The sequence below is a fragment of the Prinia subflava genome, chromosome 3 (genome assembly GCF_021018805.1).
Source record: "Prinia subflava isolate CZ2003 ecotype Zambia chromosome 3, Cam_Psub_1.2, whole genome shotgun sequence".
NCBI classification, from domain to species: Eukaryota; Metazoa; Chordata; class Aves; order Passeriformes; family Cisticolidae; genus Prinia; species Prinia subflava.
This window is the reverse complement of record NC_086249.1, coordinates 36522882-36546468: the sequence shown is the minus strand read 5'-3', so window position 1 is coordinate 36546468 and position 23587 is coordinate 36522882. Positions and strand designations below refer to the sequence as shown.

The window sequence follows — 23587 nt, the reverse complement described above, 5'->3', positions numbered from 1 at the left end:
GCAGCAGATTATGAGATGACATGTGACGTGTCCTTCCCTCAGTCTAAAAGTACAGGATCATGGTATGAACTTTGCCTGACTGGTTATGCAGAGAGTGTGCTCACATTTGTAGCTCTTACGGACAAGACTTTGCGAAACAAAGACATAAAATGACTCTCATGAGCTCCTTTCTCAGTCACTGCATATGTGGAGACCCTTTACCTTTGTCTGATTCTGAGGTAAGAATGTTATTTAACTTGTGGCTTTGCTGCTCGGTCTTGGAGGGGCTGTGCTAAAGGGACAGCTTTGCTGAAGCTGTGTTAATGCACCAGCCGGGCAGTGACTCTGCTTAATTAAATGCAGTGTTAAAACTGGTCCTGAACACAAATCTATAGAGAACCCGAAGTTCTTTCTTGAGTGACAGCTGTCATGCCATACAAACCGATTTTTTTTAAGTACTCTGTTTAGAGTGAATTTCATGCTGTAAGTAAAATAATTGAATCTAGAACAAAGTGTGATTTTTTTTTTTTTCATAATAGCAATAATGTTAAAATATTGACTGTTTAGTAACTCTGCTTACTAGCTGAAGTGCTTTCATACCATGGAATTAATCTTAAGCAGTTTTTCAAACAAAAAGCAACATCTGCCCACTGTATCGTGTGGCTGAAAAAAGACTCATTGCATTTGTAGTGGCCTAGCTGAAAATGGCAGGTAGTCAAGAAGGTGACGGAAAATAAATCCCCTGTCACAGACATAACTGTAAAAGGCTGCTTCTGGGCTGCATGTTTGCTTTGGCTATGCAATATCTGGAATGCCTTCATCTGGTCTGGAACAGATGAACAAAATATAGTTAGAGAGAGACAAAATGAAATCTTTTTCTGGAATACTTACTAGCTTTCTCTGTTTCTTTTCTATTTTTATAAAGGAGCTGGGAAAAGCCACGAAACACCAATAAATCAGAATTTTGAAGGAAAAGAGAACATAAATTTTTGTGTGCAGATTTTTTTCTGAAAAATTGCAAGGGTTTTGCTAGAAAAAATTACAACAGTGTTACTTCAAATGCATTGAAATGCTTAAAAATGTTCCCTCTACCAAGTATTTCAGCTGAGGTTGTTTTATTTCCAAACTTGTAATAGCACTGCACTTGTGATACTTGAAGGCATTAACCTCACAGCCAGATGTGCTGTTAAATAGGAACAACATGCTCATTTTCCAATCTTGCTATCTAAACCCATCATTTTTTCATGTGTTTGTGCAGTAATACATCTCTGATATAATCTGTATAACTTTAACCTCCCAGAGCATATGGGAAGTGCGCTTCTCCTTTCCAAACTGGACGAGCTTGCTCACTTAATTCACTTGTGGCTGTAGAATCTCTAGATCTGCCCAAGTGGGATTGTAGGAGTGAGTGGTAGGAGGGAGTGTGACTGCCTAGTCTGGTATCAGCTTACAGTTACGTGGATCTGCAAGCGGTCAAACTGCAGCCTTGCTGTTTGCTTTCATCACTGAACAGAGGTGAAACAGAGAAATATCATAGAATGGGTTGCCTTGGAATGGACCTTAAAGATCTCCAGTTCCAACCCACCAGCCATGGGCAGGGGCACCTTTCACTAGACCAGGTTGCCCAGAGCCCCATCCAACCTGGCCTTGAACAGTACCAGGGCTGAAGCATCCACAGCTGGGCAGCTTGTTCTTGTGCCTCACCACCCTCATGGTCAAGAGTGTCTTCATAATATGTAATCTAAACCCTCCTTCTTGCAGTTTGAAATTGTTGCCCCTTGTCCTGTTGCTGCAAGCCTTGGTAAAAAGTCCAAAAACACAGCTGAGTTATTTTTACTGGTGTTGCCTGTATTGTCCAACTTGTGCATAGAAACAAGTCCTGTGAGCACAGAGCTATCTTTCCAAGATACTATTCCATGAATTCAGTGTTTGAGATAGGACCTATGTGTACTGCTGAGGTAATAGGTTTTTAGTCTTGTTTGCCAAAGAGGTACTGATTGTTGGGTGTTTACATTACTCATCACAAGCATCATGTCTCTGCTTTGCAAAGTTATCTCTTCCTGAACTGTCAATTGCATTTGTTTTATTTATGATAACTTCTTCTGTTTTAGACATGTTAAGTTGATCTGCCATATGACAAACTGACAAATGATTAACTGTCAGAAAATTCTGTGGCTTATTTGACTTGTTCACGTTTAAAAAGGTTGTTTCTGATGACCACTGGAAGAGGTCCACATCCCAGGATGAAGAAAAGGCAGACTCACAAAAGGTCACACCCAGGAAATGGGGCTCTGGAAAAAGATCCCGTCCCAGACCTCTCTCAGACTATGGCCAAATGTTGATCCGAAGTTTCTCTATACCGGAAGATGCAGTTGCAGTGGAGTCTCAGAAGACAGACTACACAGATGGAGAAAATCAGCCAGGACTGGCATCTGTTGGGTCTGTGATCCAAAGCAATACTGTAGGCTACCACAGAGGGCGAAAAAGAAGACCCATCTCTGTAATAGGTGGGGTCAATTTCTATGGAGACGATCAAGTAGAAGAGAGAGAAAATCTGCTGACACAAGTAAGATAAACAGATGTACTCTGCAAACTCCAAAAGACCCTTTCACTTCCTTGTCTCTGTCTTCAGCCTAGAAAATAGAATGGATGCTTCCTTCTCTTCCTTCCCTTTTGTCAAGCTGACATCGTGTACTTAGAATACTGCTTTCCTGGTCACTAATTACTTTGTCTTCTTGCTAAAAATACAGCATGGAACAAACCTGATACTGACCTTGGGATAATCTTTTCTGTATTGTAAATTAATCTGATTTCTTTCTTGGCATGGTCATTATGTCTCATATTGATCTATAAGGGCTTATTTGTGTGTAAGGCAGATGTGTGTTTAGTCTCCTTATAGGGTGTTGGACCTGAGGAATAGAGTAGTACAATCAAACACAATGATAGCACATTATTTATTGATCATTTCAAATTACCCAAAAGCAGGCCTGTTCAAAAACTGTGGCATTAAAAGTAGTGTTCAAAATCCTGGGTTTGGCATAGCAAAGATACTTAAAACTGATAAAGACAGTGCTTGGGAAAATTGGTAATAAATTGAGAAATTAATGAAATTAGGGATTTAAGAAAACTGACAGTATGAATACAATGCCTGCCACTGTACTACTAAATTGATTAGATGAAACAAAGGTAGGAAACCTATAAGCAAGCAGTGTGTTCTTGAGTAGCACCTATATTTGCCATCTCTGTTGGCTTAAGTAAAAGAGTGAGAAATTAAAAACTGAAAGGTAAAAATTGCTTCTTTCTCCCTGGAGGCAGTGCTGAGCAAGTACAATGTGTAGAGGAACTTACTGTTGTGTTGGTGGTTGTGGCCACATCTTGCACTTGCTTGCAGAGCTTCTGGCTTGCAGGCTTTTGTAAGACTGCACTCATCAGGTATTTTCCGCTTTCCAGGAAAGCTGGGGGACATCTACCTAAAGCAATTGTCAACCTGATAGAGCAACAGAAAAAAGAATTAGTATTTGCATCCTCAAAAAATTGAATTCTGGTGGTTATTAATAAAATTTGAGTCCTGTTAGTCTTTCTCAAGCCACTTCATCTCCCAGTGGGAAGTTTAGTGATGGTAAAGTGCTGAAACTGTGGCAGGATTCTCAGTTTCCTGTGGAAAATATTTTGTAATATGAACACGGTTATTGTGTATTACATATTTTTTCTTTATAAATCCCTGATGAAAAAATGCATCTTGGTGCAAAACCCCATCTGAAGCCAATGAACCTTCTACCCAGGCAAAGGCCTTTGTTTCAAACGACGTGTAATTAAGATACTTTAATTCTGTTTCATAACTTGGAAGGTAAAAAATAAGAGGAAAAATATTGTTACAAATTCTAGGCCATCTTACTTAAGAATAATAGATGGATTTCAAGTACTGGCAACTTGCTGTACTGTGAAAGGGATTAAACACTCTACACGCCCTTCATTTAGTGTTGAAACCAAATTGATCTCTTTTCAAACCTTGTTTGCATCAGTTTAATAGTGAAGGAACATGCATCAAGGCAGCTATTTCGGTTGACTCTTTCCATGCTCCAGTGCTGCCATGAGAGCTTGGCTGAAGTTGAATTAGCACATTGCAGGATCACTGTGGTCAAGACCAAAACTATGGAGCATTCCTAACAAGGCCACATTATTCAAACAACTTATGGCCTTCCCAGGACTGCCACTGAGTAAAAGCACATCCGTGTCTGTCCAGGGAAAGGATTTGGACTGAAGCCTTAAAAGAAAATTTTAGTTGCCCAGAAATAAATTTTTTGCTTTTTTGCTTACTCAGCCAGTGATTTGCACATGGTAATTGCCATCACTTCTATTAGCTACTTGATATGACAAATCAGACTTATTGTGGTGGAGGAACTGGTATACTGATAAGGCACTTAGGAAATGAGGTTTAAAGATGAGGTTGTAGATGAATCATATTCTGTACACATTGAGGTTTTTGTCAGTCATAATAAAACTAAACTTTTAGCTGGAATGTGAAAAAGAACTCATCAAGCAGGCATATATGCACTAGAAGTATTTTATGTAGGGCTGTCAAAGACTGCTCTTCACACAGGTGATTTTTTTTCTTTAAAGCTTTGAAAAACCATGGGAATATTTGAAAAGTGCAAAGCTAATTCCTTCTCCACTGTATTTTGTTTTGGTCTGACAGCTTAGGTGTGAGAAAACATTTTCAAACAATACTGTCATGGGTTTCGTAACAGAGTGTCAGGAGATAGTTCATTAAAAAACCATCCCTGATGTTTCAGATTACTTGATAGAAGAACAGTAACAACTGAACAATAAGAGAAGATCTAAAGACTAGTTTCTCTGAAGTTTATGTGCTGAAGCCTGGCTGTTTAATGTTGAATGCTTATGCAAGATCATTCAGCGTGGCTAATATGGAGTTGTTCAGGGACAACATAAAATCAGACTCAATTTGCAAATAAAATGGGTAGGTTTTCCAATCATAATTTAACAAATGAATGATTTATCCAAAGAAAATGGCTTTGAGATAAAGTTGCAATAAACTTAGTATTACCTATTTCTTACGAGACTCCTGGGAACTCAAAATGGAGGATCATTTAGACAATTATTATTGTCTTGTTTATTTTACTGACAAGCAATACATTTAAGTGATGAAAGCAGAAATCCACCACCTCTGCAGAAAACCTGTTCCGGTGTTTTACCGTTTTCATGAATCTAAATTGACCTTCCTTCAGCTGAAAGCTATTCCCCCTTGTCCCATCACTACATACATCCCATTGTAAAAAGTCCCTCTCCAACTTTCTTGCAGGCCCCCTTGGGTAGTGAAGGGTCATAGTGAGGTCTCCCTGGAGCCTTCTCTTCTCCAGGCTGAAAAAACCCAGCTCTCTCAGCACAGTCTTCATAAGAGAGGTGCTCCCGCCTTCTGATTGTCTTCAAAAAAGGGTATTACAAGATGAAAATTACAGAGCACGTCTGACCACAACAGAAGGCTAAGGAGTTTTTAATGTAGCAAAGAACTGTAATGTAACAGAACTTGTTCTGTGATGCTGGTGGACATGGTATGCAGTATTTAAGCAATGTGACTTCAGCATAGGGGATTTTACTGCCCATGTAATTACCTGGACTATCTGGAGAAACCTTACTTCATACCTGAGCGTTGCTCAGTTGGACTTGCCAGTAGCTGTACTAATACTGGATTTTCCTGTTTCCTCGGTAGCCTGTGGCACGGCCACCTGTTCCAGCACACAAGGTGCCCCCGTACAAGGCTGTTTCAGCCAGGTTCCGGCCGCTCACCTTCTCACAAAGTACCCCCATCGGCCTGGACCGGGTGGGACGGAGGCGGCAGATGAGAACATCTAATGGTAAGATGAGTTTTTTTTGACTTTGTAGATCAGAAAGACACACCCCAGCCTAAGCAAGAAGTAGACTATATTATGACGGCCAAAAGAGTGCAAACCAACTCAAAGTGACAAAGTAATACCCAGCTAAGTTGCTTTGTTTTGTGAATTTCTTACTAGTAGATGCTGCTCTTATGTAAAACTTTTTTTTTTCATGTCTACTCTTTGACATTGCAATGGTTTGTTTTTCTGTACCACTTACATGCCTGTATAGTCCACTCTTTTATTCATATACTTGCCTGAAGTCAATAGATCGTGAAGGAAATATGTTCTAGTATGCTTGAGTTTGTACCTGAACCCTAGCCACATCACATGTGTATTTTTAATTTTCTGTTTGCCATTCATTCAGCTTTACTTAGATAAGTCTTAAATAATTAGGTGGCTTGCTGGTGAGTGTAGCCCAACCAGAACTCTGGTAAACGAGGAGACAGGTTCTTGGTAAAAATTGCCTTTTTGGAAGCATTGTGCTTTAACAGTCACACTGATGTGTCCTGTGTAATTTTGCTGTAATGATTTACTCTTAGCATGCAGCGCTGTCTGGAGTTAATAGAAGTAGTCTATTAACTAGTCTAGTAGTAGCAGAACATTTCTTTACAGGTGGGACCAGAAGCACCTGGGTTAACACCATTTGTGTTCCTTCAGACACTGGCAAGAGTTGGAAATAAAAGCAAAATTCTCACTTTGTATCTTCCACTGTTAATGGAAAACAAAGCATTGTTGGGAACCTTCACCCTGAACTTCTAGGTTCAAGGCTTCCCATGACTGAAGTAGGAAACTTCAAAGATAGTATTTTCAATGTTTATTAAAATTACATGTGTGTTTACAAGTCAGTAACTTGGCTTCTATGGTTCTTAGCTAAGTTTTAGCTGCAATGATGTCCAAATTCAAACAAATTCTTTAACTACAAATTTGTTTATGTAAGAACATGTTAAAACTGAATTCTCCTGTTTTGACTAGAACATGACAGTTTGTTTCAGGAGGTGCTCTTCAAGAAGCAGACTTGAGAATTTCTAACTATGGCAATAAGAGGGCCTTATCCACTGAGATGAGCTTAGTTGGTTGGAGCATGGTGTTGATAATGCCTATGTGGGTTTGATCCCCTTATGGGCCATTCACTTAAGGGTTGGGCTTGATGAGTTAATGGGTCCCTTGCAGATCAAAATATTCTGTGATCCTGAGATACATTATTGTGCTGGTTTAGGCAGCTGGTTTAGGGAACTAAACTCCAAATAACCCATTCCTTTTCCCCCTGCCCTTCCAGTAATGGAGGGACAATAAGGAGAAATTACGAAATAACAATTTACTAAAATCATGATGACAACAACAGTGTTAATAGCAAAAAGTGTGCTAAAAGCAGGTGCCCACAAAAAAGGGCATTTACAAATCTGAAAAAAACCCCAGCACTTGCAGAAGATACTACCTGCAGTGGTCTCCACACAGAGTCAATATAATTCTGTTCTTGCATCTGGGCCACATGGTATTTGGGACACAAAAGCAGTATGTCAAGGAGAGCTTCTGCTGCTTAATGTTCTCCCCTGGCCCAGTAGGAAAAACCATGAAGGAGTAGGACAAGCAAACCCCTTGGAAGCTTGATCATCACGTTGTGCCACTCTGCTTTGCTGGTTCGATTCTGCACAGCTGCCTCTGGCACTAATGCTGCTCCACACAGCTGCCTTTGGCACTGGTGCTGCTCCAGTTGGGCTCTTCTGGAGGTTGGGCTCTGTGTACCCCAGCTAGGCTTGGCTCTGTGTCGCTGCCTCTCTCTGTCCCTTGGAGTGGCATCTCAGAGTTATCGTCGCTGTCCTTCAGCACCGCGTCTTAAAGCCGCAACCTGAGGAATGGGAAAGGGACTGACAGTGGCGGAAAGGGGCTGGCTCCACTTGGCTCATCCCAATACCTTCTCCCTGGAGAGATCCAGCAAGATGGCAAACTTTGGTTTCCAGTGCCTGGCTGCTCCTGCCAAAACCACGCCCCCAGCAATTAAGTGGTTTGTATGGAATAAACAGTGCTACAAGCTCCACCCCCTCTCCTCTCTAATCAGGGCAGTTATATACACTCCATTTGTATTTTCCTTTTAATTTATATTGTAGTAAAATATTAGGAACGACTTTAAAACTTACGTCTGGAGTGTGTTCTGCTGTATGCTTCTTAGTAAACATAATGATCCAGGTCAGGCATCTGAGGTAAATCAGACATCGAATGCTGTGAGATTATGTGGTGTCTCAGTCCCTGATCCCAGAAGGACCACTCACAGAGTAACAGGTCTGCCATAATGTAGTTTATAAAACAAAGAACCTTTTTTATTATCACAGAGTAGGAATTATTTTTTCTATTTTTACTTATCGTTTCCAATTCATGTTTGGAAACCACATGAAATTTTAACATGAAATGGTATTAGTTACCTAGACAGCTGCCTGAGAGCAATATCTCTCCAGATACTTAGGATTTGAATAACTGGTCTCCTAAATGTTAGCATCAGGATGACAGATACACAAACTAAGATTTCTGCCACTTTTCAGGACAATGAAGCCAAAGCAGCCTTGATTGTGTTAGATGTGACTTTCATGAGACCTTACAATAAACATAGAAGTGAAGCAGGAAAAGTTTCTGGAATCAAAACTCTGAAGGCACGTGGGGAACATCATGGACTTTGAAAGCAGTTGCAAAGATCTGTTAAGTAGCTCCAGAAGAAAATATTAAAGTGACTAGAGTCACACATTCTGATCTTGTTCCTTTTTTCTCTTAAATCACAAGGCACTTCCTTGTCTTTGAACATGTGAGAGGTTTTTGTTTTCTCATGCACAGTGAAATTTGATAGTACAAAAGCCCTTTATTATAGAAAGTAATTCTAAACACGAGTACTGAAAACCCATGATATCTTATTTTAGTTACTTGCTGAAGCCTACTATGTTACGTGCTTTCTTCTTATAGCAATGGCAGATAAAAGTGGAGCTGTAAATTTTTAGAAAAACAGATGTTACAAGACAGTGGATTATCATCTGTAGGAAACTGAGTAAGAATCAGACAACCCAGGGGAAACTACTCGAGACTTACATTGCTGCTCTTGCACTTTGAAGGGTTACAAGTTGTAAATTATGTTAAACAGGTTGCCTATTTGTCATTGCAGAGCAATTTTTATAAACGTCTTAAAAATTAACCCATCTCTTTTTGCATATTTTTGCATGGGACTAGAATTTGGCCTGTGTGGAACACAGCTTGGGAATGTCTTGGGAGAGTGGTTGGTTTTCTTAAAGAGTGGAATCAGATGTTCAATGTCTACATGAATGATGTGGGAAGGGAGGTATAAAATGAAATTGTAATTCTTGCTGGTGTGCTGAATTATTCACAGTAGTAAAAGTGAGACATGAGGCACTGCACTGGCATCAGGTGTTGGTAAAGCAGTGTAATGCTCATGGAGCAGGAAAAGAGCCTGATGTGCTTGCAGAAGGATGGACTTTGAACTGGATATTGCCATTCAGGAAGAAGTCTTGCAGTCTTAACAGACATTTACAGAGTCAGTGCAGTGCATAGTAACAGTCAAAACAGTAAATAAAAGGGCAGGAGTTTGTAGGAAATGAACAGAGAACAAAACAGAAGGCCCGATTGTGCCACTGGTGTGTGTGGGGGCCATCTCCCTGTTCCTTTCCATCCCAAAAAGCATTTTTTACAGGGGATAATACAGAGAAAAGCAGAAGGGCAAGAAAATCGACTCTGTGTGTGTCTCTGGGAGAAGTGATTAATGTGGCTTGGGCTCTGCAACATGGAAAAAAGGACAATAGGAGAATAAAAGTCTGTTTGACATAGGAGGAATGAACAGATAATAGTTATTGTTTTCAATAATTTCAGAACTGAAGGGCACCAAATGAAATCACCAGAGAGCAAGCTCAAAATAAAAGACAATTTTCACAGTCTGTAAAATTAAACTATAAAACTAATTGCTACACATTATATTTCACATCCCAACAGTTTAAAAATTTCAGAAAGTGGTTTGAAGAATCCAGTTCATTAAACACAAAGATATAATTTCTGCCCCAGGAGGGGTCTGACTTATCTGCAGATAACTGGAATTTTAAAAAGTACTTTAGAAAAATGTAATCATATGCCTCATCTATTTTTATGTTCCTCGCTGGGCATCTGCTACTGGCTGCTGTCAGAGAAGTGGTTGGGGGTGAACTGTGGTCAGCCCCAGGATGGAGGGTTCTGTGATACCAGAGTGTTTCTAAAACTGAATTTTCTTGAGGTGGATAAACTAGCATTTAGTATTTTAGTAAGTGCTACCCACAGCCTTTTCAGAGTGCCCTGCACAGTGGCTAAGCCAGCTCAGCATGCATTTGGACAAGGTCACTGTGGACTGCCACTACAAAGGACAGCCTGTGCCTCCTTCTGTCCCTGGCTGATCTACAAGGAAATGAAGCCACCACCACCTCACCCCAAATGAGTACTTCTGTGGTGGTTCAGTTTGCCAGATGTGCATTCAAAGGAGGGAGAGCAGATCCCCCTCCATCCGAGCAGCATCCCGTGGAGGCATTAGGCTAGTCATTGGGCAAAAGCACAATCTGTTCCTTTCTCCAAAAATCAGACCAAAAGAGTTTCAGGTTGTATTTCAGAGGTTGTTTTTAAAGTGTCTTGTAGAAGAGCTGTATGGGGTTTGATCTGGCTTTCCTTTGGCAACTGAACTGTCTTTCCCTGATGGGCAGGGGTTTGACATGGCAAAGAGCTTGTGCTCTGGGTGATTAAAAGTGTGAAATTTTCACTTGCAAGTCCCAGGATCATCAGCGCTTCAGTGTCATCAGTATCACTTCTGTTTGCCAGCGTGCTTTTTTTTAATGGTTTATGCCAAGAAGAATGTTGTGTGTGAAGATCTTATGTAGGAGCTTGGGTTTTTTGTGCTATCCAACTAGAGTCCTTGCAGCAAGAAATAATAGGGAAATTGGAGAGATTCAGAAGATGAATTCTGTCAATCTCCTGTGCAGCGCAGCACAAATAAGATTTTTGCAGGAAGACAGCATTAATATTGCAGGGCAATGTTTGGCCTCTGCCTGAGGCAGCACTGGGGAAAACCATGTGATTTTAGTGGGTGTTGAGAAGTTGCTGTGTGCAGAAACGCCTCCAGGGTTTTGTGAACATATCCCTGGAGGAGGCAGTCCCCAGTTACAGGACAGGCTCAGCTGAGCAACAGTTTTCAGGTAAAGAAGCCGCCAGTAAGTTTTTGGGTCTTTCCAAGCTGTAGGTGCAGCACTGTGTACAGACACAGGTTGCAGCATGATTTGCACTCTCCTGATGGGAGCAGCTCCTGCCTTTGCTTCCAATGCATGGACTGCGGGAGGACACAGATGCAAGGGTGAATGCTGGCCCACGGTGAATAAATGAGGTTATGTTCTGGCTGGGTCAGACCTAGAGAAAGATGGATGCTTTGAGTGCTTTCCTGCTTCATACCCTATTTTATAGAGCAGCTGAATTAAGTTTGTAGTTTCAGTGAGAAAATGTCTCCCTCCTCCCCTGTTTTCTTGGGAGCAGTCTGCTGCAGCCTTAACACTTGTGCTGCTTGTGCCCTAAAAAATGGTACAGCATTTGCCTGTGAAGCAAGAGAAATTGTGCAAAAAATACTTTAGTTGTTTACTTCTACTGGAATTTTAACTGGTATAGTATGACAAAGATAGACTGATACTCTGAACAGTGTTGTAATACAAGGAACTCCCAACTCCCATCCAGATTGTCTCTCCCTCTGGATTGCAGTCATTTGAATATAGATTGAAATCGCATTTAGCTGCTTTAATGAAAAACAAATGCACTCCCTGGCTCGCTGTGTGTGCGGTGTTCAGGCTCTGTGGGAGCGGTCTGAGCGGCTGCAGGCGCAGCGCGGCCGGGGCCAGGCAGCCAGGTTTTTGTTTCTTTTCTGGAACTTCCTCCCTAAGGGCACCCCATGATGTCAGAGAGCCGGGAGCAGCCAGGCTGAGCGGCTGAGTGCGCCGCTGGCAGTTCCCAGCTGGGCTCGGCCTCGGAAGCACCGCCGGGAGCTGAAGGCAGCCGACAGCCTCTTCCGAGCTGTGGGTACCTTAGAGCCTCTTGTGATCCTCCACCAGCCCTGCAGGACTGAGCATCATCACCTGGTAGAGGTCTGACGGCAGCATGGTAGCCAGGGGGGCAATGGCACATTTTTGGAGTCTGGAGAGCCTTCAGATGGGTATGTGTGAGTAGAACATGCTCGCTCTTGCGTTTTGCATGGTGTTTCTTGATTGAACTGGTAAATAGTGGCAGTCAGGGGGCCTGACTCTGGTGACACGTACTCTGTGTCATCCGTGGGAACCTGCAGTGTTGGTGAAAAGCTGCTAGGAGATCTGCATCAATCCCAGGCTGTCTTTTAAGTTTTTTTGCATCCCATTTGTGCAACCTGGAAAGCACACCCCTCCCTCTGGTATTTCTGTCTGTATACAGTAGAGGAAAAGATGCAGAATGCAAGATTTCACTTGATTATACAAAGTCCGTGTAAGCTTGTTGATTTGGTACAGAGTTAATAAACAGCTTTCTGTCCCAAAATTGTAGTTATTTTCATCTTGAGAATTAGGTTATTTTGAGGCCATTATTACTGGAACAACCCCACAGGCAGTACAGATAGTACAGTGGAAGTGTATGAAGGATCACTGGAATTAATTTTTTTGGGTGTTGCTTTATAAGATAAAAATTGATTTAATGGAATATTTATTTGCAGATCTTTTTAATAAAGCATTTTCAGTAAGTTTCTCAAGATGTATTTTAGTTTATCAGTGCTCAGATTAATGTGTCTGTAGGAAAAAAAAATCTTGATTTTTTTTTTTAAATAGGGGTTCTGCAGCCTTCCTGCTTAGGCAGATTATACTGTTAATGTGAATCTATATTTAAAATGCTAGGGAGTAGAACAGAATGGCCAAATAGCCATGTTAAGTTGTATCAAGACTATGCTATATTTTTCTGGTTTTAATGGAAAGAAAAATCTTGCAGGTTTTTTAGTGAATCTATGTGGTGATCTGCTTTGATCTCTCTGGCAAATTAGTGCTCACATGAGCAAAGATGCTGGTATGTGTGCCCTGAGGAGGGGGTTGCAATATTTTTCCCTATAAGGTAAATAGCAGATGGCAGCAGAGTGCCTGGTGGTAGTAAGTGCATGGAGTAAAGCCAGGAGTTGTCTCTTTGTGACTGTCACCCATCCAGAGCCCAAAGCGCAGCAGACAGGCAGTGCCCAGGTCAGAAGCAGAGTAGAGAAGAGGCACTGTCAGGATCCTGCTGCTCAGCCTTGCTGCTTGTTGGAATTGGCAGGTTCAATAATTCTGCTTAAATGTCCCTTCCCAGGCACTCAGGAGTAAGAGCTGCTCTGTTGACTATGTGGCAACTTACCTGGGACACACTAACCTTTAGCAAAGAAGTTCAGTGCTAGCAACCTATTCTGAATTTGACTTTTGACTTTTTAATGTGTTTTTGAGCATTGTATGATCTTCAGACTCTCTAGTTCACAGCTTGGGCTTTCCCTAATAATAAATCTTTAGGCATAAATTAACAAGGACCAGAGAGTGCACTCAAGCACAGGGCCACTGGTCATGAATACTTCTTGATCCCGGGTGGTTTGAACATTGCAGGCAGCTTTCAAAGGCAAACCCACTTGGACAGGGTCCAGCACTGAGTGGTGTGGGTGTCAGTCAGTCCCTCAGACTTGTTCCTGAGACCAGCCCCCTGTTCCCTTCCTCTGCCAGCACGGAGGTGATCACCAAATTGATCTGTCACCCAGTGGTGTACCCCAAATGGGTTTTACAGTTATACAGTAACGCTGTTTCTCGTGGTTTATGTGGATGCATAATAAGATGAAGCCCATTTTAGTCCTGACCTCTCTTTCTATGCAAAACTGCCTCTTTGGTCAGAAAATGTACAGTTGTCAAACGAAGAAATTGTGGTGATTTGGGACAATTAGAACAGGTTTTTTATAAGGCTATTCCACCATGCCCAGTCTGGACTCCTGTCCCCTTGAGCCTTGCTGCTGCCAGGGCCTCCCCAGTGCCTGGGAGAGGTGGCAGCAGCCCATGCAGAGCTTGGTCCTTATGTCCCTGCAGGGGATGTGACCGTGTGAGGGCACCCAGCCTGGGGGTGACAGTGTCCCCACTGACTGCTGGGGCTCTCTCACCTGATGCCTGGGAAATGGCATTGGGGCCTTCCTTCTGATCCAGGTCATTTAAGGTTTCCTCTGGTAAAAAATAAGTAAGGAATTGTTGTAGTTCTGGGTTTTTTTGCATACAAAAGTTTCTCAGTTTTATCAGCTGCTAAATGAGAATACTCTAAAGATGAGCAAAACGTATTTAATGACGGAAAGGTGGTTTTCCTGAGAGCTCTGCTGCCCTCCACTCCTGCTATTGTTTTATTTGTGACAACAAAGGCAATTTCTCAGCAATTCCTCTTGCATTGTTGTCTTTCTTTGAATCATAAAAATGATGAAGCAAACAGCTGTTGGACTTTTGTTTTAGTTGCTGCAGATGGTGGGACTGAATCTTCAGCCTTAGTGGATGACAATGGCAGTGAGGAAGATTACAGCTACGAGGAGCTCTGCCAAGCTGCTCCCAGGTACCTGCAGCCCGGAGGGGAACAGCTAGCAATTAATGAGGTAATGTCTGGGGCTGTGCCTTGCTGGAATGATGGGACAGGGATAGGGGATGCAGAAGGTTGTTTTCCATGGTCTGAGATTTCATAGTCATAAAAAATTCAATGGCAGTAACTAGTTTCTTTGGGAGGCATTTTTGTTTGTTCAGTGGCAAGTACCTTTGTGTGGCTAAAACTTTCTTTTGTACACTCTTTTACTAGCACTGTTGTGGTTGTTTCTGTTTTTCAGTAAATTGTGACTCCTTCTATAATCTCTCCTACTGTTTCCTCCACTATAGCAGGGGTGTGGGGGAAAGGGGACAGTTTGAGTGGGTTTAATTTTCCCTCTGGGTTTCAAACCATCACACACTGTAACTGTTACCCTATGTAACTGCTCTGGAGCAGAATTCTAATTGTTCTCACTAATGAGTACATGCAGAGATTTCTGAAAATCTGAAATTTTAGTTTTATCCTGTAACAGGAGTAATAGTAGTGAGTGGGTGAGTGAGTGAGCTATGTTGATCTTTGATCTCTTTGTAGTTTATAAGCACTTCATAGTTTATCTTCTGTCCTTCACAATCTCATTTTCTTCCTATCTTAGCTGATAAGCGATGGCACCGTCGTCTATGCAGAGGCTCTCTGGGACCACGTCACTATGGATGATCAAGAGCTGGGCTTCAAAGCTGGAGATGTCATTAGAGTTCTAGAAGCTTCCAACAAAGACTGGTGGTGGGGAAGAAATGAGGACAAGGAAGCCTGGTTTCCAGCTAGCTTTGTCAGGGTGAGTAACTCTTGCTTCTTGCTTTTGCACCCTTGCAAGTTTCCTAGCAGAATGCAGCAGTTGTTGTGGCATTACATTTCATACCTGATCTTCAGCATGTTTGTAGCTGATCTGTGGTGTAACCCATAAGGAGTTCACAAGGAAAAAAGCAGTAGAGAGTCACACCCTAAGATCACTTACCTCCTCTGACAACTTCTACTTTGTCTTCTTCGTTTGGTCGCTTTGTAACCAAAGGAATTTCTCAAACAGAGATTACAAGAGCAGAAAGCTCAACCAGAAATTCATCAGTATATACAGAGAGGACACAACAATTCTCGTAAGGGAGAGAGCTATGCTGCAGGGATTTCTTGGTAAAATAGGGCTTAATTTATTATCAATGACATTGTGTAGAAATTTGGTTCACAGTCTGAACTCTGCAGACAGAACTCACCCATATTAATGACAGTAAAACTCTCAGATGGTCAAAATTGAAATATGTTTTAGAAAATTATTAGAACTACCTTTTGAGAACCTGTAGTGAAACTTGGGCTACACTGCTGGACTATTACATATATGAAGTGCAGCAGGTGGTTCCTCCCTTTCCCCTTCCTACATCTCTAGACAACATGGACAATCAGACAGAAGTCAAAAAAGGAGGTGCTGCTATCTACATCATACAGATGGGGCACAGGGAAACTATTTAAAAGGTGCTTAGTGTCTACTTTCATAATTTTTACCCCTATGCTAACTTGGCCAAACACATTAACTGTTTGTAAGGGTCAGAAATAAGCTTAACTCTGAAAAGTACATGGACAGTACAACATGGTCTCTCTCAAATACTGTGAGTAGAAGGGCATGTATTTAACCAGACAGAAATCTCAACACTTTATCTGAATATGCAGTGAGATAAAACCTTTTGTGAAGCCCCCTCTGTAAGATAATAATAAGAACATGTCTATATCCACTCTTCTCTTAGGTATAAGAAGTCTGTAACTGTTTTATCATATTTTGTAAAACTTACTGCTTCACTCTAATTGCTTTGTTTGTTCTGGCTGCAGCTGCGAGTTAATCAGGAAGAAGTGCCAGAAAATTGTAGTAATATCCAGGATGAAGAACAAGATTCAGATACTAGCAAGCATCGCCAGAAAATAGCTGAAAACAGGGATCAGATGAGAACCAACGTTATACAGGAAATTATGAAAACAGAACGAGTCTATATCAAGCATCTCAAGGACATCTGTGAGGTACATGCTTTAACCTGAGGAAATTCTGCTGACCTAAGGAGAGCAAATCATTCCACATAAGTTGAGAACCACAGTACTTTCTCATATAAAATACTCCCAATTGTGATTCTGATGCTGTCCGTCAGATTCTTTGTTTCCTTTTAAGGCTTTCCTCTCTGATGAGTGCCATGAGCCATTGCTTCCTTTCTTTTAAAAAAACTTCCATTTTTGACAGCGAAAAAGTGCCTCTCTGACTGCTATTTCCATAATAAATGAGAGAAGGAAGTCCAGTTTATTTAGAGCTTTTTGCCACTGTATAGAAAACTTTGAGTAACTGTAGTAAAATAATTTACAGTTCAGTGACAGAACTTCTTGGAAGTAACTTTGAAAGAGTATTTGCCAAGTGGTTTTTTCCCCTGTTTTTTCAAGTCAGGAGATTTTTACTGGATGCTTAGGAGTTATGAAGAAATCTCTGTGTGTTTTAGGTCTACCTTGCTTGTTTGAACCATAAAACAGGTGGTTTTCTGCTTTTTTTCTTAATATTTGTTGGGGGCTCACACTTGGGCAAGAAGCTTCTTAATACTTTTCACTGAAGTTTGCCTCTTCTGACGTCAGTTGTGATGCATTTTACCTGTATTTGACTTGTCTTTGTGGTTTGCATCTGGAATGGTTCTAAGCAACCTGTAGAAATATCCTTTGTAGCCTTAGTGTGCTAGGTCTGTCCTTGTATTTGTCATGCTGCCTTCCCTTAGTCCACCATTTCCCATTAGATTATTCCAGTCACAGCAAAGTAGACAAGACAGCAGTAGGCTTTGATTTTTTTTTTTCACTTTTAGATCAGGCCTCTTTTACACATCTTGAAGAGAGAAAAAAGGGAGAGAAATGACAAAAATTGGCTACTAACTGGCTAATTTTAAAATCCTAAATGTAAATTTTGTCATTTATATTAATTATTTACTTAAGCTAGTAAGATTGATTTTGTGAATGAAAGATCAGGGATGAATTTGTATGCTCTGCTATGCTGCTTCCATGGTTAGCTGAGTTCTAGGACATGACTCTCATATTTTACTGACCTGTTAAGACTTAGGCATATATCAGTTAATTAATTTTCTCTAATATATGTATCCTATACCTGGTTTTTAATATCTGCCAAGCCTCTGAGTTTAGTACAAGAGAGCACGCACAGATTTTCCAAGAAGAGAAGCAATGGGCCATGCTCAGCATATGGGGTAGAGATAGCCTGCTGTCCTCAGAGTGAATTTTTAGGGTGGTGCAAGTAGGACATAAGGCTGAAAATACACTTAAGGACTAAGTCAGAAAAGCTACACAGATAGTAACCCAAATTTGCAAGCTCAGCCCTAGAATGAATCACCCAGGCTGGTTGTAGCCAGGATCATGAAGCTGGAGTATACCCATAAAACATGTTCTACATTCAAGAAGTGTCTGCAGTCCACATTACAGGAGCCACACAGGAATTAGCTTTCCTGGTTGGTGCAGTAGGAAATGCGGTAGCTGGCTTGCAGCGTAGCCACTGCACAGCTCTCAGAGCAGATGGCTGTGGAGGAGACAGGAATATTCCTCGCAGTGCCAGCAATAGTCAGTGTTGCTTCCTGGTAAACCTCACCAGAGCAGCTGCAAGGCTATTTCAGCTGTCTGCTCCCAGAGCTGTTTGCGGGAGGCCTGCCTGGCAGCAGCCAAGTGGAGGAGCCTGGCTGATAGCCCCTGGTGCCATGACTGCTGTGAGACTGTAAGCACAGCAGCCATTCCTGGAGGTGCAGTCCCTGCAGTGGATTCATTCAGGGAGATGCGAGTGGGCTTTAAACTCAGGAGGTTCCCCAGTTCATTTGGGGTACCCCGAGACAGGGGCTGCACCCCAGGAATCCATATGTGAACATCTCAGGTGCAAACTTGTGCCTCTGTGTGTGTGTTTGGCTGGAAAATCACTCCCTTGCCTAGAGACCACAGGGGTCTTGCCAGCTCAGATGATTTTGTTCAGGGTAGGACCTGTCTCACATCCTCAGACTAAAGGAGTGCTTTTTATTTCATTCCAGGGTTACATTCGGCAGTGTCGCAAACATACGGGAATGTTCACTACAGCCCAGTTAAGCACCATTTTTGGAAATATTGAAGATATTTACAAGTTCCAAAGGAAGTTTCTGAAGGATCTTGAGAAACAGTATAACAAAGAGGAACCTCATCTAAGTGAAATAGGGTCATGTTTTCTTCAACATGTAGGTTGAAAAAGTTGATTTTATTTATGGAATTAACAAAATATGATAATAAAAGCCAAGTTACCATATTAGGAGGGGATTTTACTAACAAGTGTTTCTTAAATACTAAACTGGGAGCATTTTAGAGTGTAAAGTAACTTGCAATTAATTAAATATTTGTTTTAGATTTCTCCTCATCTTTAGCAATCACATAATTTTGTAAACAGTTTTAAGGTTCCTTGTCAAAACTGTAATGATCAAAGATGAGCTGGATTATTTTCAGTGATCTCATATTCAGCATGCAAAAACTTCATAAAGACATTAAGGAAGGTAGGTAGTGGGGAGATAGTGAGTTCCTGATAGAGACTTGCTTAGCCTATAGCTGTCTTCTCCAAAGAAAAATACTTCTTAAAGTGGGTTTGATTATCCTGACTCAGGAAGAGACCTTTATTTCTATGTTCTGACAAAGAAGGGTGCATAGTTTTGACAGCTACAAAGTAGATTTCTGCATACTTTCAAGGCTGATCAGCCTGGAAGCAATATAGAAAATGGATTATGCAATCTACTTATATATAATAGATATTACAAAAATAGCTTTTCTCCTTTATAGACAAATATTACAGTAAAGTTGTAACTTTTTTTTTTTTTTAATAGCAAGAAGGCTTTGCTATTTATTCAGAGTATTGTAACAATCATCCCAGTGCCTGCATTGAACTCTCCAAACTGATGAAGCAGGGCAAATACCGCCACTTCTTTGAGGCCTGTCGCTTGCTTCAGCAGATGATTGACATTGCCATTGATGGTTTTCTCCTCACACCTGTTCAGAAAATCTGCAAATATCCTCTGCAGCTTGCAGAGTTGCTCAAATACACCACTCAGGAGCACAGGTGAGAGAACTAAAATAACAAATTCTGTAGTAGTAGTAACACCGAATTGCTCAAGTTTTCTGGGTGACACAACACTGAAGCATTGAGATCAGGAACAAAACTGCTGTGGACCACGATAAACAGGGCATCTTGGAACCATCACAGTCAGTCACAAAAACAGTATTGAGGGTGCAGCACAGGGACTGAGAGCATGCAAGACACAATGAAGAATAAGTCAAAGAGGGAGAAGGAAAATAAGATGATGTTCATAATAGGATTCAGGGAGGGATGTGTAATTCAGAGTGCAAAAAAGGCCATGTGTCAAAAGAAATCAAGGAGAAGGAAATCCAAAGAAGAAGAGGGGAAGACTCATAGAAGTTGTGGATGTAAGAAAAAGTAAAGAGTGCCTCAGAAAAAAAACACAACCTGAGCAAGTTTGGAGGTAATTTGTTTTAGAAACTTAGTAGTAATAAACATCACCTTAGTTAGCACTGAAGTCCAGATATTAGATTTTCAGCTGGCATAAATAAAAATTGAGACTGCAGATTATTAGCCTTTCTGGTATACCCCTGTGCTGATTAAATCTTTGACTAAATTAAGATTTTATCTATAAGGGTCTGTGTTTTTATTTTGTATAATTGCAAGAAAATACTCCATTGTGACCCCTGTGCTCAAAGTCCAAATGAAGCCTGAGGCAATGCTTCCTTGGCCAAAGTCAGTAACTTTGAGAAAACTCCCCTTGGAGACCACTGGATTTTTGCCAGAGGCAAAATAGGGAGATGTGTGAAGTATTGACATTTAGATGTGAAATGCTTCTATTCAGTTCTGTGACTACTTGGGAAGTGCTGCAATAGCAATTACTAACAAGGATTTCTCTTTCACTGCTACTACTTTTAGAAAGGTTATTCTGTGAGCTATTAAACCTGCAGATAAAGTGACAGCGAGGTCTTGCCACCTTCCACCCTAGTATCTGTTTTCTTCTTGTGTGGCACAGCATCCAGAGATGCCGTCAAGCACAGAGAGGTGCCCACTGTGCAGAGAGGCTCACAAACAGGCTGACCTAGACCCACACAGAGCCTTGGGAAAGCTCCAGCCAGCTGGGGGTCTTGGTAGCATTTGTTTTTGTAAAAAAATTGAAGTGCCAATATGCATAGCCTGCTGTGAAGGCCACAAGTTGTGTAGCAAGTGTGGAATAAATACTCACCAACAGAGAAAAAAGGAACTAAGATAAGGAAGGGCAAGTGTAGCAGTATGGATATCATGTGGTCACCCTGTGGGACATCTCCCTGACGTTAGAAGGATCCTGTTATTGTTAATCTCACTTTCTGTATTCAGTGTGACAGAATAGAGTTTCCACAGATATAAATAAAGAGAGGAGAGAATGCACACATTCAGAAGGGAAGTGCATCCATCAGCAGCAGCTGATGCGAAGCAGATAAGGACAGCAAGGCTAACCCCTTGGCACAATTTATTTCTGGTCTGTGCTGTTTTCTGCCTCTGGCTCCCTTTTCTGCAAGAGGCATTCTGATAAAAGAGGAAAAGTGGCTGCTCTGCTGGGACTCCATAGGCAAGAAATATGTCTCTTCCCTTCTGTCTTCTGAGAGCCTCCATTTGAGGAAGGTGAAGGAGTGATGGATGCTATTCAGAGGAGAAAAAAAAAAAGCCTGCCTGCAAGCTTGGGGGGATTCATAGGCATGTTAGGAGCTCAGGCAAGAAGAAGGGGAGCAGAGCATTGGAAGGACAGGAGGATTCTCCTGGGTTGATTGCATTAGTTCAAAAGCAGGAATAGGAAGGTGGCCATCATGGCTCTCACACATTTGTCCCGTGGAAATGGGATGCTTCCTATATTGTCTCCTTTAATTCCTCTCTCTGGTGCCCTTGTTCTTGTGTTCCTCTCTCACTCTGTGTGGAGTTGCTTTTGGGTTTTTTTCCTGTCCACCTAGCATTTTCCATTTTGTTCATTGACACAGTCAGTGGGAACAAGAAGGAGAAAATACAGTTGTTAACATGATTAAAAGAATGCCCTTCCCAAAAAAATCCCACTCAAATCTTGCTTTAAAACACCATCCTTTGGTGAAATACAGCTATCACTGAAGTCAGTGCAAGTTCTGCCTTTGTTTTCTGTAGAGATATTGTTGCAGTTCTTTAATCTATCTCCTCTGCCTCCTTCCACCAGTCTAACAATTTGCTCTTGTACAAGCCCAGCAGTACAGCAGCACTGAATTGTACAGGCTACTGTGTGGGGTATGGAATAGCAGGAGTCAGGTTTCTCTTATTTAAGTACCTGAGTATGGGGATAAGTGGATAATGTGGGCTAGTACTGCAAGCACTGTGGTTGCATCATTTCCATGGTTTGTGATTGCATCATGGTATAAGTGATCCTTGAAATGTGCTTACTTTTCCCAGTGATTATAGCAACATAAAAGCTGCATATGAGGCCATGAAGAACGTGGCATGCCTGATCAACGAGCGAAAACGGAGACTAGAAAGCATAGACAAGATTGCACGTTGGCAAGTCTCTATTGTAGACTGGGAGGTGAGTGTCAGCCTGTGCCTTTCCTGGGCAAAGGTACTGTGTACAATACTGGATGTCCCCTGCAGGATGTGTCTTTCTGCGTAGGTGGTTGTTTATGGTGTCTGTTTTTCAAGTGGTCATTGCTCAGTTAAAAGTCCAGTTATTTCATTTGCAATGTTTCTGTTACTGATTAACCTTGTTTATAGTTCAGGAAGAGCAGCATGTATTAACTTGGATACTTGCCTTTGAGATGAGATGACAAAGTGGAGCTTTTAAAAATGCTAGGCCCTTTGAATCTCATTTGGAATTTTGGTAGTTCTGTCAGAACGGGAACCTGTGTCAATGACTTACGTGTTTCCCTCTGTTTATGCAGAAATAAAGTAGAGCAGAACCACATTGGTTGAACTTACCTCTGTGATATTATTTACATTGTGTGACATTTTCAAATCTAATAATAAAAATACAAGAAAAGTGAGTAAACTTAAGACTTGATTATATAGCAAGACTGGTTAGACACACAGTGAGGTTGTAAAATATTATTTACTTACTACATATCTCAATATCTCTATATATCTATCTTCCTAGGGACCAGATGTGCTAGCCAGAAGCTCAGAACTGATTCACTCAGGAGAACTGACCAAAATATCAAAACAAGGCAAAAGCCAGCAGAGGACTTTCTTCCTTTTTGACCATCAGCTTGTCTTCTGTAAGAAGGACTTGCTGAGAAGGGACATCTTGTATTACAAGGATCGCATTGACATGGACGAGACGGAAATTGTGGACACCGAAGATGGCAGGGACAAAGATTTTAACATCAGTGTCAAGAATGCTTTTAAGATAATAAACAGAGCAACAGAAGAGATTCATTTGTTCTGTGCAAAAAAACAGGAGGATAAAAAGAGATGGATGGAGGCATGTGAAAGTGAAAGGAGAAGAGTTCGAGAAGACAAGGAAATGGGTGAGTGGAACAATTTCTAAACAGTGGTTAAAACAAACTTGCTTTGCAGTTCTTTGTTTTGTACAGATGTGCACTCTGTCTGCTAGATCTGTGTCTCTTTCTTACCTGACATGATGTTTAGCTGTGTAAGTGGAGCCTATTCAGTGTGTTTGCCCTGTCACTGTGGGCCAAAGGTCAGGACAGGTAGCGTCACCCATACAATTCTGGTGCATTATGGAGCAGAATGAGAGGCGAGATATGACAAGATGCAATTCACAACGACCAATCAATAATAAAAATCCATCTAAAATCCTAGCACTTTTGTATGAATGATTGGTCAAAAATATCTGTTTGTAAAGGACAGTTTTTTACAAAGCCAAGCAGCAATAATTGTAGATTTATACTGTCTGTGTCTTATAGTGGCATCCCCTTTGTCCAGGAGGCCCATGCAGTTGTATAGTGTCATTAACTACAGACCCAGCAATAGCACCACTGGGCAGTGCACAGAGAAATGAAGCCAAGCCTTGAGTAAGCAGGAAAAAGATAGTAAATCCTAGGACCAGTTTTAGACCTGCAGCCTGTGGGACACT

The 23587-nt window shown here is 41.4% G+C and overlaps 1 protein-coding gene across 5 annotated transcripts in view; it reads left to right on the top strand.

Annotated features, from left to right (window-relative positions):
• The window catches only part of SPATA13 (spermatogenesis associated 13), a 72781-nt gene that overhangs the window by 40235 nt on the left and 8959 nt on the right, over window positions 1–23587 (top strand). For 3 of the 5 annotated variants that reach the window (XM_063394686.1, XM_063394687.1, XM_063394685.1), the window contains exons 3-11: window positions 2183–2545; window positions 5708–5852; window positions 14375–14511; window positions 15088–15267; window positions 16305–16490; window positions 18521–18700; window positions 19334–19566; window positions 21952–22081; window positions 22646–23018. In XM_063394686.1, coding sequence (XP_063250756.1) covers window positions 2183–2545; window positions 5708–5852; window positions 14375–14511; window positions 15088–15267; window positions 16305–16490; window positions 18521–18700; window positions 19334–19566; window positions 21952–22081; window positions 22646–23018 — 1927 coding nt within the window. Of the gene's footprint in view, window positions 1–52; window positions 219–2182; window positions 2546–5707; window positions 5853–11761; window positions 12073–14374; window positions 14512–15087; window positions 15268–16304; window positions 16491–18520; window positions 18701–19333; window positions 19567–21951; window positions 22082–22645; window positions 23019–23587 lie in introns of those variants that run through there. The other 2 variants (XM_063394689.1, XM_063394690.1) reach the window with 2 other exon arrangements.